We start from the raw sequence: 17,253 nt of genomic DNA on the forward strand, positions 1-17,253 counted from the left end.
TGCCGTATTGCCAAACGGCTTGCCATTGTGTTATTTTCAGGGCCTCTTAACTATTTTAGGACTTGAAAACCGCTCGCAGACATATATACAACACAATGGCGAGCCGTTGGCAATACAGAAAGCCATAGAGCTTTCCCACAATGCATATGTGTTGTGGGTAAGCTTTATGTCTTGCCATATTGACGAACGGATTGCCATTGTGTTGTTTTTAATATGTGCTATGGGTAAGCTCTATGGCTTGCCGTATTGCCGAACGTACCTAAACTAACCTAACCTAAAGTGGCTTAGCCTAACCTAACCTAACGTAGTTTAACTTAACCTAATGTAGCTTAACCTAACGTAACCTAACTTAACCTAACGTAGCTCAACCTAATGTAATCTAACCTAACCTAACGTATAAGATAACCTAGCCTAATTTAACTTAATGTATAACCTAACCTAACATAGCTTAACTTAACCTAACCTAACGTATAAGATAACTTAATCTAACCTAACCCAACCTAAACTTAAACTTAACGTAAAACATAAACGAAATTTCTTCAAAACAAGATTTTTTCATAAACCAAACCAAAAAAAAATTATAATTCAAAATGAAATTTCACATCACAAACCATAATTTCTTTTAAAGCATTCAAAGTTTAAAGCATGAAATTCTCTTTTGTTAATATGCAAATTAATTTAAATAAATTTAATATGCATTTAGAGGTTCGAGCACTCACATTTGTCCTATTTGAGCAGTAAAAGAAGTTGTAAATGTCTTAGAACCTGCAAAAACTCACACATAAACACAAAGTTAAACCCTAAACCTTAAATCTACAAGTCAATATGAAAACAATCTCACCTCAGTGTTATGGACTAACCCACAAGCAAGATTAGCACTTCAAAATGCTTATTTCGCACCAGATCTAATAGAGGTGAGGAAGGAGAGATCTTGAGAAAAGGAACAAGAAAAAGTAAAATGTGCAAAGAAAGCCCGTGGTTTCTTTTTTTGCAGGTACCGTTGGTATAGAAATCGGTATAGGCGTCGGAAAGCGCACCAAAGACGGCATCGGAAAGTGCATGCGCGTTGACGTCAGAATAGGCGTCGGAACATGCCTTGAAAATTTAAAAATCAAATTTTATTAAAACTTTAGCTCGCTCCATACATATGTACACATATATCGACGCCCGCCAGTGACGCCGGTAATGTGGCGCCGGAATTTAAGTGACCTCTTGTAGTGTATCGGGTGTTGGATAGTTTTTCCATCTTGTTTCTATTGTTTGACTCACTTGAAAAGCCTACAAGCCTGTATTGATGGGTTCTAGCTTTGTTGCTTCTATGTTGGGTGTTGGATAGTTCTTCCATCTTGTTTCCATAGTCTAATCCACTTGAAAAGCTTCCAAAGTAGCAATGATCCTCCTGATCTCAGTTTCGATTCTTTGAACTCAAACCGACATTGTCTTCGTTCTTTCCTTTGAGATTTCTCTTCGATTTCTCTTCGTTGTTTCTTTAATAGGGGAATAAAGACATCCTTTTTATGAGGGATGTGGAATTACAATGTACACATGGTAAGATCTTCTACCAATAAAAAGAACATGATCTTTGGATGATGAATCTAATCTCTCTAGTACAAATCATCTTCAACAGATCGCAAAAATGGCTCTTTCGGGTTAATCATCACAAAGGACGATCAAAATGGCTCTTTTAAATGACCACTAAAAGGAATGAGTTCACCTTAGAGATCAAAAGCTAAGCATCTTATAGTTTTAGGGGTCTTGGATGTGAGAGATTACCCTAATTATGATGCATATAGATTTGGGCTCTTGTATCAAGGCAAAGACGCGAAAGAGGATCTTGAAATTGAGCTCAATGAGGATGAAATAGCCTTCTTTACAGGAAAAACAAGGTATTCCATTGATATGTCACCCATGAAAATTGTGAGAAAATCCACACGGATAGTTTCAAAGAGTCAATTTGATTTAGCTAAAGAGGAGAACTCTACAAGAACAGCAATTAAGGACAATACTTGATACCATCCCAAAGGAATTGAATCATCCTTGGAAATAAGCCATGCCAAAAACAATAGCAATGTCGTGCTCATGGACTTCATGGACTTCATGGTGTAGGACTGCATGTGACATCACATTCTGACTGAAAAAGGAAATCACAGCTTCCTTAATCTGTTTTTTAATATCATGACTTAATTTGTAGTAGGAAATGAGCTACGAGGTACGGCACAACTTTTGTTTTTTATAAAATTTGGAGGGCATAGTGTCGATCGACTCTTCATCATACTTTCGTATGGCACTAACGTAAACCGTGCGCAATCTGTTTTTGTGATACTTTCTTAGTATGAAAAGTTTAAATGGTGTTTTGCTTTTTCTTTTATAGCTCCTCTAAGACTAGACTTGATGTACAAACTTGAACGATGCTATAGAGATGCACCTAGATAGGTGGGGGCTCTTGCAACGACGTGGGGAAGGTCGAAGTTGGTGTGAGGATATTTTGAGGTGATGAGGCTCAAGCCAACACCAAGACTGCCGCCAACGTCGACGATGCTACGGAAAGCCTGGAAGCCATAGTAGATGGCCAGTAGGTCATTCATGACCAAGTGGGAGAGAGCAAGCATAGCGTGATGGAAGAGCTAGGCGGCGTCAGTTTGGATGAAGAGAAAGCTTTGAGGCCATGAACTCTGGCGAAGAGGTCACCACCATGCAGGACTGCGGTGTGGAATTGGTTATAAGCCGGCCAGAAGACGGGATGCTGCAAGAGGAGAACGAAGGGGGCGGTGGAGGTCGACGTCGTTGACCGCAGGTAACGGGAGGTGGCCGCCGGGAGGCCATAGCTTTTTTTTGGCCCTGTCGCCTTCGTGGCCGAGGCCTCCAGCAGGCCTTAGCTTGCCAGCACTCTCGCAGGATTCGATCCAGTGCCGATGCCGCCTCTTTCACTGACGCTGTCCGCCCTTCCAGATGTGCTGCTATTTGGGCTACGGATAAGTAGCCATCACCTTCTGCCTCAGCGCCTGCATGTTGTGCCAGGATGTCCATCACCTTCAGCTCCACCGCTGCCTTAAGCGCCATGGGCAGCACACCCAACATGCTTACCTCCATCGTCCTCGAGCAATTACCTGATTCTTCTGCTTCAGAAGGGCTTGGCCTCATCGTATCTACTCTGTGTGTTTGTGTGTGTGTGTGTGTGTGTGTGTGAGAGAGAGAGAGAGAGAGAGAGAGAGAGAGAGAGAAAGAAGAAGAAGAAGAAGAATGCGTTAACGTCGCAGGAAACTATCCCGAGAGAGAGAGAGCGCTTCCTGGAGAGGAAGACCATGTCATTCTCCACTCAATAGCATGGCACGCCAGACAAGCACTTTCCATAGGTCCATTGTTTTCTTTTACCAGGAATCTTTTTGGCCTGCCTCAAGAGTGATGATTTTCCTTTTTGCTAATGAAAAAGGGAAGGTTATTTTTTAACTAGAGTGCTTCTTTAGCCACAGAGTCCTAGGGTAAGAGAAAATAAGAACCTCTAGAAGACAAAAACTTGGGGGGCAGAGAGAGAAAGATAGAGAGAGGTATATTTTTTATTATCGTCTTGGATGGACAAATATGACTTGTAGGACCAACGGTACACGTGATTTTTTATTATCGTTTTGGGTGGTAAATATGATGTATGGGACCAAAAGATACATGTGATGAACTATATGTATAAGTGACTCTCAATACTCAAGGATTATGTGACGAGACAGTGGAGATCCCACTCTATGGCTGGAGCGGAATGTATGTAGGTATAGGTCATGGCTGAAAATTTGAGAAGCAGTTTCAAAATTCGAAGGTGAATTCTTTCCAATCTAATTCATCACAAATATGAATGTGTTCATGATGTCCAATAAAAAGTCTACCAAATACTACAAATTATCAAGTTTGCAATTTTGGAGGACAGTATTGTTCATTGAATTTTGGATTATCTGCCTTCAATTGCATAAGAGATTCTATACCACTCTTGAACTTGTTAGGAGCTTCTCCCAAAACGTGTGCATCCCAGCCTCTTTTTACAACATTCCAGGCATTCTATTTCACAATGTCCCAACAAAACTAACTCTTCAAGACTGAATTGCAGACCCAAATCAAAGTGAAACAATCAACAACGACAATTCCTATTGATCCTATCTTGGCTCTTAAGGTGTTTGCACGGATGCATTAAGACCCATATTGAAATCTTAGCAAGCTCTTTCAAACCAAAAGGCAGCTGTCGATATTTGGTAATCACAAGGTACCTCATAGTGATCCATAGTTACATGCATACGTCCCCCTCTAGATACCAGTGAGGCATCCTCTCCTTGTTGCCGTAACTCTTCTAAATCTTTCTCGAGCAAAATATCGAAAACTATATATGCCATTTCAAAATTTCTCAAGTAAAAAAATTTATGAAAGGATGACACACACACACACACACACACACACACACACACACACACACACAGGCCAACGATTGCAGTGGTTCAAAGGTATACCTCCAAAGAATGAGATACCGATCGTAGTGCTTCAGAGGGGTACCTTGCAGAAAACCACGAGGAGGGTTAGAGGTTTGTCAAGCTCAATGTTCGTAATCATACAAGATGTCAATGTTATTAATTGTTTGTTGTTCCAATTTTTATGTTTAAAAAAAAAACAAAACATGCAAGTTTCCTTGTACGAAGGAGTTTGCACAGTCCTCCCCAATTTTTATAATACGAGGGAACGTGCCATTCCCACGACAGCGTGCAATTCTCAGTGTGTTCATTAACTGCGTTCGCAGTGTCAAATATGTCAAAAATCATCACAGAATGATAATGCTTACTCACCGCACTATTGAATGTCTGTCCTCGATGCACCTTGCATCAATGATGCTGGGCATCTCCTGCTCTTAACCCGCTGCAAGAGAGGACAATGGAGGATGAAGGAGATAAGCTTGTGACTATTTGGGTGGAGGAACTTTAGGAAGAACTTGCTCGTCAAGAACTTGTTGTGCTTCGGAAAGTACTACACTTGGCATACATGTCAACCAAAGCATTACCAAGCACGATATTTTTGTTGAACAATCCCCGACTAACAAGCTCATCATGAATTTTTTTTCCTGTGTGGACGTCTTTCAAAGTGCCACATGCCTTCAAAATGCAAGCATAGGTGACTGCATCTAGAGAGAAGCCCTCGCTTCGCATCCGCTGGAAACATCCCAATGCTTCTTGCCCTTGCCCCTGTTGGGCATAACCTACAATCAATGCATTCCAAGAGACCGCATCTCGATTAGAAAGCTCGTCAAGGACTTGTTGAGATTTCAAAAGTACACCATAATTGGCATACATTTCAACCAAATCATTGCCAAGCATGACAGTTCTTTACAACAGCCCCTGATTGACAATCTCATCGTGAATTTGTTTGCCCATACAATGTCTCACATAATGCCACATGCCTTCAAAATGCAAGCATAGGTGACTGCATCTAGAAAGAAACCCTCAATTCGCATACAATGGAAACAATTCAAAGCTTCCTGGCCCCTGGCCTTGTTGGGCATATACTACAAGTAATGCAGTCCAAGAGATGACATCTCAGTTGGGAAGCTCCTCCAGAACTTGTTGTGCTTTCCAAAATACACCACAATTAGCATACATGTATACCAACGCATTGCCAAGCACGACATTCTTCTCCAACAACCTCTGACTAGCAATCTTGTCATGAATTTGTTTACCCAGATCAATGTCTTGAATAATACCGCATGCCTTCAAGGCACAAGCATAGGTGACCGCATCCGGAGAGAGGCCCTCGCTTCGCAAGCGATGAAAACAGCCCAGAGCTTCGTAAACCTACCCATGTCGGGCATATCCTGCAATAAGTGCAGTCCGACCGACGACATCAATAAGCTCTGCACGCTGAATGCGAGCCTGGTATGAATCTGAGGATTTTGATATAGAAAATTCTAGCCGAGCATACGCAACGTAGGCAATGAAAAAAAGAAAAAATCCAGTAACGAGCATCAGTGGTTCAACCAGCATTGCCATTGGGTTGAACTTAAAGTATATCTCGAAGAAAACATTATGCTCCTGCATTACGTTCTTTTTTGTCAAAACGACAACAGTTCTTCCAACACTGTCAAGATAGTTGTACTTGACCTCATTACACTAAAGGGAGAACCTGAACCTGCGAAACCGTAAAGGGAGAACCTGAACCTGCGAAACTTGAAGGTAAAGGGAGAACCTGAACCTGCGAAACAATTGTGGATAAGGGAGAGGAGAGAGAGAGAGAGAGAGAGAGAGAGAGAGAGAGAGAGAGAGAGAGAGAGAGAGAGAGAGACCCTGAACCTGCGAACTGTTTGGCAGGAGGTCGTTTTTTTAAGAGCTTTACAGGCCCACGTTTTTAGCGAGATTAGTTGGAGCCACGTGGGCTGTTGAGGGGCCAAGGAGAGGAAAATGGACACTACGCTAATGAAGTAAAAATGCATAAACTTTTTATTGCGTGGTACACGCAAAACACAAAAGACACTCATTAAACAGACATTCACATCTCCACGAAATCAGAGAAGATTGAGGAGATTCACACGTTGTACAGCTCAATATATATTATCCACGAAGCTAAACCTATTCAAACAAGCTCAGAGATTATTGCATGACCAAGGGAGGCCACTGGAATACTTTTCGACAATTTTAATATAACACTCCCACTGCAGAATAACAAAAAATTGTTGTTTAAGGTGCAAGATGCATCAGATCGTGAGAGAGAGAGAGAGAGAGAGAGAGAGAGAGAGAGAGAGAGAGAGAGAGAGAGAGAGAGAGAGAGAGAGAGAGAGAGAGAGAGAGAGAGAGAGAGAGAGAGAGAGAGAGAGAGAGCAGGCCTGTTGGAATTAGGGTTGCAGAGAAACGCACACAGCTTGGAGAAGACGAAGGAAGCTCAAGGCACACAATAGAGTGTGTGTTACTTAGTGTGCAATGGAAAGATAGATAGCCCTAGAGTGATGGGCGTAATACAATGCTCGGGGGAAAAAACCTCCTAAAGAGGGAAAAAATGCCCCAGCGGTCCTAGTGTTTCACACACATCACTGCCACATGTATATGGTAACAAATCCCCCCTAGAGTGATGCGGTGAACGAGAGCTGGCACATGAGTAAAGGGAAGTGCCATGCCCTGAGGACATGATCAATCCACAAAGGGGAGTAAGCCCAAAGCTTTGCGGAAAGCTTCAAGCTTCTCATGAAACAATGCCGTTGTGAAAATATCTGCAAGGTTGTCCTGTGTTGGCACATAAGCCAAGCTGAGCTCTCCAGCTGAGAGCCTCTCCCTGACATAGTGGTAATGCATCTCAATGTGCTTTGTGCGAGCATGAAAAACTGGGTTCCTTGCAACTTACTCTGACTGTCAGTGTAGATAGTGTTGTCAGTGTCCTGGCCAACACCCAAATCAGTCGTAGCGTCTGAGCCATACACACCCAACCGTAGCTGTGAAGACTTCCTTGTACTCAGCCTCACAACTCGAATTGGTCACAATAGGTTGCTTCTTGCTCAACCATGATATACATGAACTGCCAAGCATGAAACAAAAACCACTTGTGGACACTCGCGTGTCAAAACAACCAGCCCAATCTGAGTCCAAAAAAGAATGAAATTCTGGCGTCAATGATCCCCCCTTGGGATAAAACAAGCGAAGATGTAAAGTGCCACTAAGGTAGCGGAAAATCCTCTTGACAGCTTGCCAATGCCTAGACCCTGGGCTATGCATAAATCTGCAAACCTGTGAGACTGCAAACTGAATATCTGGCCTCGTGTTGCATGCATACTTAAATGAGGCAGCCAACAGCAGTTTGATAAATACTGACATCAGCAGGATCACTAGCATCATGTAGACTCAACTTCAAACCTGTTTCCATGGGAGTGGCAATAGGTTTGCAATCCTCAAGTCCAAACTTACATAGCAATGTCTCTATGTAACTTTTTTGACACAAGGCAATACCACTATCACACTGCTTAAACTGTATACCCAAGTAATGATGCAACAGCCCCAAATGTTTCATCTTGAAAGTAGCATTCAAATCAGCCTTAATTCAAAAATATGTTTCTCATTTGGTCCAGTGATCAGCAAATCATCTACATAAAGAACCACAATGAGAAGTACATCACCCTCATGCTTTACATACAATGTGCTTTCTGTTGGACTGTGACGAAAGCCTCATTTGACGAAATGAGTGTCAGGTTTCTCATACCAAGCACGAGGAGATTGCTTCAACCCATACAAAGCCTTCTTACATCTGCACACTTTGTCCTCTTGTCCTTTTATGACAAAATCGCGAGGCTGCGTTACATAAACTTCCTCAAATATGTCACCATTCAAGAAAGTAGTAACAATGTCTGATTGATGTACATCCCAACCAAAATGAGCTTCCAATGCACATAGAAAATGCACAGTAGTCATACTACAAGTGGGAGTAAAAGTCTCTTCATAATCTATGCCTTTTTGTTGTGCATAACCCTTTGCAACAAGTCAAGCCTTATGGCGATCGATCTCACCATCCAGCTTGCGTTTCAACTTGTAAACCCACTTTGTACCAATGGCCTTTTTGCCAGGAGGAAAATCACATAAAGTCCATGTGTCATTCTCTATAAGTGCATCATATTCTGATTGCATGGCAGCCATCCAATTTTCTGAATTTTGTGCTTCATCAAGAGACAGAGGCTCCTCAACATCATGTAAGCTAGACACAGCCAAAGCATAACAATCTGATGCATAAGATGCATGGCCAGAGCCTGAAGGAGTATGACTAGACAAAGGTGCATCCAATTTATTGTCACGCAAAGTGTGCGCCAGCCATTTTGGCATACCTCTAGACTGCTCATTTTCAGCCCTTTCCTCATCAAGTACATCTTGTACATCTACATCAGTAAATAGGCTGATCTGTAACATTTTTAGAAACCCCCATAGGCTGTACATTTGCCTCATTGGAACTTACATTTGTATTTCCACCACCGAAAAGAGGCAACAAAGTGTCATAAATGTCCTGTGAGCTTACATTACTATCTCTAGTACATGACAGCAAGGGCCGAACAGAATCTTCCACAAACACTACATCCCATGAAACCAAAATATGTTTTTTTTCTGGATGATACAACCTGTAACCTTTGCTTTCAGCATTATAACCAACAAAAATACATTTGACAGCCTTATCATCCAATTTTCTACGCTGTGTTTGTGGCACCAAAGCATATGTCGAACAGCCAAAAACACGCATGTGCTCAATAGAAGGCTTTCTATCATGCCATGCTTCATATGTAGTAATAGACTCCAAAGATTTCGTAGGACACCTGTTTAGTACATAAGTGGCACACATGATGGCCTCAAGCCAAAAAGAATGCGGCAAAGCATGACTTTTGACCATACATCGTGCCATCTTCGTAAGTGAACTGTTTTTCCTCTCAGCAACACCATTTTGCTGAGGTGTATAAGGCACTGTACATTGGTGTTTTATCCCACGTCTAGCCAGAAATGCATTAAATTCTGGAGACATATACTCCCCCCCTCAATCGGAACGGGGGGTGCCCATAGTACATTTCAAGACATTTTCAACCATAGCCAGAAATTGTTTGAAGCACATAAAAACTTCTTCGCTTCGTAATATCCATGCATGCCCGGAGTAATCATCAATGAAAGTCACGAAGTAAAGGTAATTGCCCAAGGATGGAGTTTGCATGGGCCCACAAACATCACTATGCACAAGTTGCAACCTGCATGTGGCCCAAACTGAACCATCCTTTGAAAACTTAGAACACTGCGTCTTACCCAAAATACAGCCTTCACAAACATGTTTGATAGGTGCTTCAAGAGGCGGCAAAGAAGCAACCATATCAGATTTCTGCAAACGCAGCAAACTGGCAAAATTCAGATGACCAAAACGTGCATGCCAAAGTTTTGCATCTGAAATAGCCCTTGAATCTGCAACAGCATTTGCAAAGTTTTTTCCACACTTGTCATACAAAGTGAGCTTATACAGTCCACGGCACAAAAGGCCAGATGCAACAATTTCATCACCAAAACTGAGATCATGAACTGTACATCTATCATCCACAAATTTGACTACAAGTCCAAGTCTAGCAAGTGCGGATACAGACAAGAGATTCTTCTTGATCCTAGGTACATAAAGTGCATCAACAAGTGTGAAGGAACTTCCATTTGCAGAAGTAAGCACAATCTTTCCAACTCCCTGAACCGGATAAGAGGCATTGTTGGCACAAGTGACTGAATTCCCATGAGGGACAGACTCGAGAGAGGTGATCAATTCACGATGTGAGGTAATGTGCTTTTCGTAGCACCATTGTTGAAATACGAATCTGGAGCAACTAACAAGCATGCAACATGGACAACAGGATTGTAAGTGCACTCTGCGCTACAAGCCCATTCTGCATCAACATCAGCAACATAGTCTCCTTTCATAGAAGACTCAAAAATGACTACATTTGTAGTGGAACCAGCATTTGCAGTGGAACCACCCTCTTTCTTCTTAGCCTCTTTGGCCTTCAACTTAGGACACAACTTGATCAAGTGATCATTAGCTTCACAATAATGGGAACGCATTTTCTTTTTTCCCTTATCACCAGAATTGCTAGACGAAGTGCTGCCAGTAGAAGCATTAGGAACAGGGGTTTTGCCACTCGCAGTAGAACCATAAGAAGTGGCTGCATTGCTGTTACCACCCTTTCTTTGAGAAGCAATAAAAGCCTGTTCAACTGCACGCTATCTAGTCCTGTCTTTTCTGGAAAGTGACTCTTTCAACAACAATGTGCATAATGCATCAAACTTGACAACTTCTAGATTTCCTTGGGTCATAAGTCTCCAAGTACTAGCAAAAGTTTGGTAAGAATCTGGTAAGGCATCAAGAACAGTCTGCACAAGGAAACTATTTGAAATGAATTCACCTACAAAAATAATTTGCTCATTGATATCCTTAACACCAGCAAGAAAAGTGTCCATATCATCTTCCTCATGCATAATATTTGACTCCAGCTCTTTACGTAGCAAAGCAATTTTAGCCTCATTGCGGCTTGCATAAAGACCTGCTAGAATATCCCAAGCCTATTTTGCAGATTTTGTTGAACGGATGTGAGGAACAATGGTGTGCTTCACAGACAATGCAATGAATACATGAGCCTGCGCATCCTTTACATCCCAACGAGCTCGTTCTGTTGTAGGCAAAACAACTCTAATAGCAGCAATCCTTGCAGCAAGACCTACAACATCCTCAACATCGCCTACATCCTCAGAACCAGGACATACATCAATGCCTTGCACAATATTCCAGACACCCTTTGACACAAGAACGTGTTGCATCATATAAGCCCACATAGGGTAATTGTCCCCAACCAACCTGTCCTCAGCAGCAAACATCTTGAAGACATCTGTGTTGTTGTCAGCCATGGTAAGTGCTGCACCTGATGTGAAAACTACCCAAAAATAGGAGAAATAGAGTGGAACAACACTTGCTATATAGCACAAACCGTAGAAGATTGTAAGGCACCTGTTATGCAAAAGAAGGCACTGAAAGAATTTTTGCACAAAATGAAAAAATTGCCTGTGCAAACCTGCCTATAGTGGAAACGGAGGCCGAAATGAGCCCGAAATATTTATCGACATGAAAACGCTTGCCAAACCAGGGCCAAACCTCACTGTAATCAGAGAAAGTGAGCAGGCCTATGCTGGAGTAGTTTGCGACTAAGCCCGGGAGGATGCAACCTGCTCTGATACCAATTGTTGGAATTAGGGTTGCAGAGAAACCCGCACAGCTTGGAGAAGATGAAGGAAGCTCAAGGCACACAATAGAGAGTGTGTTACTTCGTGTGCACTGGAAAGATAGATAGCCCTAGAGTGATGGGCATATATACAATGCTCGGGAGAAAAAACCTCCTAAAGAGGGAAAAAGTGCCCCGGCGGTCCTAGTGTTCACACACATCACTACCACATGTATATGGTAATCGGGCTAGCTAGGGTATCGATGGAAAGGATAGATGCACACACGGTGTGGGATTATCAACTAGAAGTACAAATATAATTAGGACGTAGGTTGAGGATGCATGTCGTGGGGCAACTACACATGTAAAAGAGGTGAAGCAACTAACATCTGGTTCTCTCTCTCTCTCTCTCTCTCTCTCTCACACACACACACACACACACACACACATCCAGTTGGAAAACAAGGAGTCCCTCTCTCGGGAGAAAGACCCATTGTATGTACCATGACTGATGAGGTAAAGAGAAAGATCATCCTTGAGAATAGTTGGATCTACCTCAAAGGAACGGGTTGTAATGTATATGAGGATTGGACTCTTATGCAACAAAATGTACATCGCAAAGCATATGAGGAAAGAAGCAAGAAGGTTAAGGTGCCATCTCAAGAAGAAAAGTCACTTGAGGAGGATGCAAGTCCACCCAACAAATAGGGACACCATGATCTATGAGACCAACTAACGCTTGCGAATAAGCTTTTGGAATTGTAACGGCTATCCATGGAATGCGGGAATTGACATTGATGAGCTTATCAATGACTCCGATGTGATACTTCTTGTCGAAACATGTGAGCATGATGCGCAACGAATTCTTGGATTTGACAAATACAATGTGCATTCTTTGATGTGGACCAAAAATGCAAAGCAACGTAGAGGCCAAGGAGGCGTAGCATGTACGACCAAAAAGGGTTTGAAAGATGTTTCCATTGTCAAAGAAGATAAGTATAAATTCTACTTATCACTGAAAAGCAGTCCACCAAATGGTCAAGTCATGTTTATGGCTGGTTGCTACATTCCTCACTATGACGCCAAATTTTATGCTCGCTTGGATATGGATAGATATCAGCCCTTTGTTGAACTAGAGGAAGATTTCTCATTACAAGGAATAGGGTGAAGTCATTGTCTTTGGAGACATGAATTCTCGCACAAATACGTTACAACATGACACACAACAAGTCGACATGCCGCATGTCTCAAGAAGAATGGATGACTCATACATGTATAATCGAAGTTCTAATAATGCAAAAGAACTGGATCACTATGGAAAGTCACTTCTATATATGTGCAATAGTACCGGAATGCTCATTGAAAATGGTGTATCTCTATGGCAAGGCACCAATGACTTTACATGCAGAAAGCACAATGATGATAGCGTGATTGGCTATATGTTGTTTTTGGAAGCCACTCTAGAATGCATATAAAGCTTTACACTTGGTGAATGGAATTCAAAATCGGATCATAGGATGTTATGTATTGACCTCAAGTGTGGTAAAAGGCTCGAGCATGTAGCCTCCAATCATGTTGTGAATCATTTTTACCTATGTCTAGACTTCAAACAAGCACTTATATATGCTAATATGGTGGACCAAATGTTAAGCATGATAGAGCATCAAGAGAGCCCAACATTAGAATGCAAGTGGAAAGTTTTCAAAGAAGTAATTTTCTCTTGTGTGAAGGAATGTTTTTCGGTGAAACACATGTCTTGCAAAAGGTCTAAGAAGGGTAGCACCAAGAAGGAATGTTTTGACATGGAATATAGTCAAGCCCGAAAACACTTGCTAAGGTTGGATGCAAGCAAAGACAAGAAAGTTTACTTGGAACATTCACACACATACAAAGCACTTGTTCAAAAGAAGAAGAGAAGATGGGAAGTCAAAAAACAACTTCTTTTAGCGCAAGAGAAAGCACGTGCATGTGGCAAGTTTTGGCAAAATCTAAAAGGCAAGCACATTGAGAGCTTTGGTGACTTGACTCTTGAGGATATGTACATGAATTGCAAGAACCTCTATGATTAACCCAATGTTAATAAGAAGGAGTGCTGTAGCTCCCTTCTGTTTATGCCTCCCTTCTTTACCATTGAAGATGTATGCCGCCCACTTGAGAAACTTGCTACTCGCAAGGCGGGGACCTTCAAGGTGTCAAGGCTGAAATGATTAAATGAACAAGCAAGAAAACACGATATTGGATATGCAATATCTTTAACCTTGCACTTCAGCATGGCATGCCTCATGATTGGAGTGAAAATTGGATCAAACCTTTGCACAAAGGAGGAGATGTAAACAATGTGAACAACTATCACACTATAATGGTTGGTTCTTTGATGGGAGAGTTATTTGGATGTATCATGGAGATGAAGATAAGTGAATGGGCTGAAAAGAATGGCAAAAGTGCACTTGGCCAAGCAGGTTTTTGAAAGCATCATAGCACTATTGATCACCTTGTCACTCTTTGAGTTCTTATGGAAGTGTCTCGATTGAAAGAAAAAAAGTTGTATTGTTGCTTTGTGGATTTCAAGAAATCTTTTGACATTTGTCCCGTGAGGAAATCTTTAGAGACATATGCAAAGCCTTCAAGTGCCAAGAGAATTTATGCATGCAGTCTTTCGCATCTACCAAAAAGTGATATGTCGACTACGTATGGGAGATGGAATTTCACAATTTTTTGCAAGCACCATTGGTGTCAAACAAGGATGCCCACTTTCCACAACCCTCTTTGGGTTACTCATTGATGAATTGAAATGCATGGTTCTTGATTCTATGCAAGGCATAAAAGAGGTTAAGATCGAGAATGTGGTGATCATGATTTTGCTTTATGCCGATGATGTAGTACTCTTGGCACATACCTTAGAAGATGCACAAAATCTTATGAGTGTCTTGGAACGCTTTTGCCTACATAGCGGGCTGATCACGAATGGATCCAAAACCAAGGTTATGCTTGTAAAGACCCTCAATGACAAAAATCCATGCATTGTATACAACAATGAGCAGCTTGAAGTGGTAGATCACTTCAAGTACCTTGGCCTTGAGGTTCCATCCAATCATAAATGGAAGGATTTCACAATGTGTTGCTTGGAAGCCGGAAAGAGGGCTTATTATGCATTTGAGAACATGTGCAATGCTGGAGAGATCAAGTGTTGGGCTCTCAAAAAGTACCTCTTTGACACATTGGTGACACACGTGCTTCTTTATGGAGTGGAGGTGTGGGGTGGAAGCATCGAGAAGTATACTTGGAAAGAGTTTGAGAATGTCCAAAAGCGTTCTCTCACCAAATTTCTCCAAGTCAAGACACAAACACCCTACATGCTCTTACTTCTTGAGTCCGGATCGCTTCCTATTGAGCTCTTGGGCTTGCAAAGGGTTGTGGAGTACATGCTTAAGACACAACGTAGCCCTTTGTATCGACTTCCTAGAATCGCATATGAAACAAGTCAAAAGGTCCAAAAGACATGCAAGAGAAAAATACTAAGTTCGGAGTGGATGCTTGACATCAAGAAATGGTTTGAAAGATGGGATGCATGTCACTTGGTCAAGGATGCGTCGATCGACTCCCAATTTAATGAGGCCTTCTTACAACGCCAATGTATCACGCCTTGGGAGAAATCCGGAGGTTCTCGCTTCAGCCATTACACCACACACATTGCCCCAAACTACAAATCTCTCTTCTTCTTAGAACGAGGTAACCAAACCCATCCCTACATCCTTGAGCCCATTCCATTGAGTGCAATCCGCATCATTGCCTCCATTCATCTTAGCTCCCACTCTCTACGTTGCGAGACAGGATGTTGGGGCACTAACGAGGAGTCTCATCCACTTTGCACCTTATGCCCTCGTCAAGTGCGAGAGAGTGAGTACCACACACTACTTGAGTGCTCATCATTTGACCACATTAGGTCCTCTTTTCCCCATATCATGAGCTCTCCCAACATACCTTCCTCTCCCAACCACGATGTGGACTCTCTCTATTGTGATGCTCATTTCAATCATTTTTGAGCATCAAGAGTCACTTATGACCTCCACTCACACCACGCGACATGTTCATTTGGTCCCATGGGTCATATTTTACCTCCGAGGACGATAATAGAACAATCTCTCTCTCTCTCTCTCTCTCTCTCTCTCTCTCTCTCTCTCTCTCTCTCTCTCTCTCTCTCTCTCTCTCTCTCTCTCTCTCTCTCTCTCTCTCTCTCTCTCTCGTGCAGGGCTAGAAGAATACATTTTCCCTTAACCAATGAAAAATGGGCAAACTTGAAATTCTCCTTGTGGACATTTACTTTTTAGCAACTTTTACCAATGAGTACTTGTCGTTTTTGTCTAATTTCACCACTGCTTCAGGTCCTCAGGAGTCAGGAGCTTCATGCAATTGTGCATGTGTCGATAACTAGAGATTGGCTTGTAGCGGGACCGAAGTCTGGGACCGAAGTCTAGAGTCTGGAGCTTGAATTAGACTGAAGTTGGTGGATGACAGTGGCGCCTAGCGAGGAATGCCTCATTCTATGCCTTGTGGTGTGGACTATGGAGCTACGAACTACTGTAGCTTGTTGATTTCGTTTGAGTGGCCATCCTTGGGCCTCTCTCTCTCTCTCTCTCTCTCTCTCTCTCTCTCTCTCTCTCTCTCTCTCTCTCTCTCTCCAGTGTCCCAAGTCCGACTCACGCTTGCATACTAGGCTTCTCCAAGAGATTCAAGGATCAAAACACTTCAAATTTCAAGTCATAAATCCTACTGCCCAAGGTGGCATGTAGGCTAGTGTAGTAGCGACCAGCGTTGCTCTCTCTCTCTCTCTCTCTCTCTCTCTCCATCCATCCATATATATATATATATATGTGTGTGTATATATATATATCTAAATACACACACACACACACACACACACACACAGACACACACACACACACACACACATATATATATATATATATATCGATATATATACATATCTATATATACACACATATATATATGTATGTATGTATATATATATATATATATACACACACACATATATAAATAGATAGATATATATACAAATATATATATATAGACAGATACAGATATATATATATATACATATATATATATATATATATATGTATATATATATATATAGATATATATATATATATATATATATATATATATATATATATATATATATATATATATATATATATATAGCACTAAGGCGGTCCGGGACGGGCAACAAGAGAGGCGACCTCTAAACACACCTCAAGGCTCCCGTGCTGGTCAATTGGGGCAAGGGCAACCACAAGCAAGAAACAACAACAACAAATCCACGACAAAACGCACGAAGGGGCAACACTTGGTTATAGAACGAACTAAGACGTGCAACAAAAGAAAATCCCTAAGCAATACAAGCAAGAAGGAAGGGTACACTATCAATAATATCAATGCTACAAATACATGCACCAAACACATAGAGAGAGAGAGAGAGTTTTGTGCAATAATTTAACTTCAATGTTAATGATTGATGC

General features: G+C 41.7%; 1 protein-coding gene across 1 annotated transcript; it reads right to left on the reverse strand.

Moving 5' to 3' along the window:
• Positions 1–2,055: 2,055 nt before the first annotated feature.
• Positions 2,056–3,400, reverse strand: LOC147453527 (uncharacterized). Its single transcript, XM_086517162.1, has one exon. It carries the CDS (start codon positions 3,139–3,141, stop codon positions 2,635–2,637), a length of 507 nt encoding a protein of 168 aa, XP_086373288.1. The 5' UTR covers positions 3,142–3,400; the 3' UTR covers positions 2,056–2,634.
• Between the last annotated feature and the right edge of the window lie 13,853 nt (positions 3,401–17,253).

The sequence above is a fragment of the Adiantum capillus-veneris genome, chromosome 7 (genome assembly GCF_014529385.1).
Source record: "Adiantum capillus-veneris isolate H3 chromosome 7, ASM1452938v2, whole genome shotgun sequence".
Lineage (NCBI taxonomy): Eukaryota > Viridiplantae > Streptophyta > Polypodiopsida > Polypodiales > Pteridaceae > Adiantum > Adiantum capillus-veneris.

What these genes read in the sequence shown, in the direction of transcription:
- LOC147453527 (XM_086517162.1), bottom strand. Translation starts at nt 3,141, where the DNA reads ATGAGGCCAAGCCCTTCTGAAGCAGAAGAATCAGGTAATTGCTCGAGG.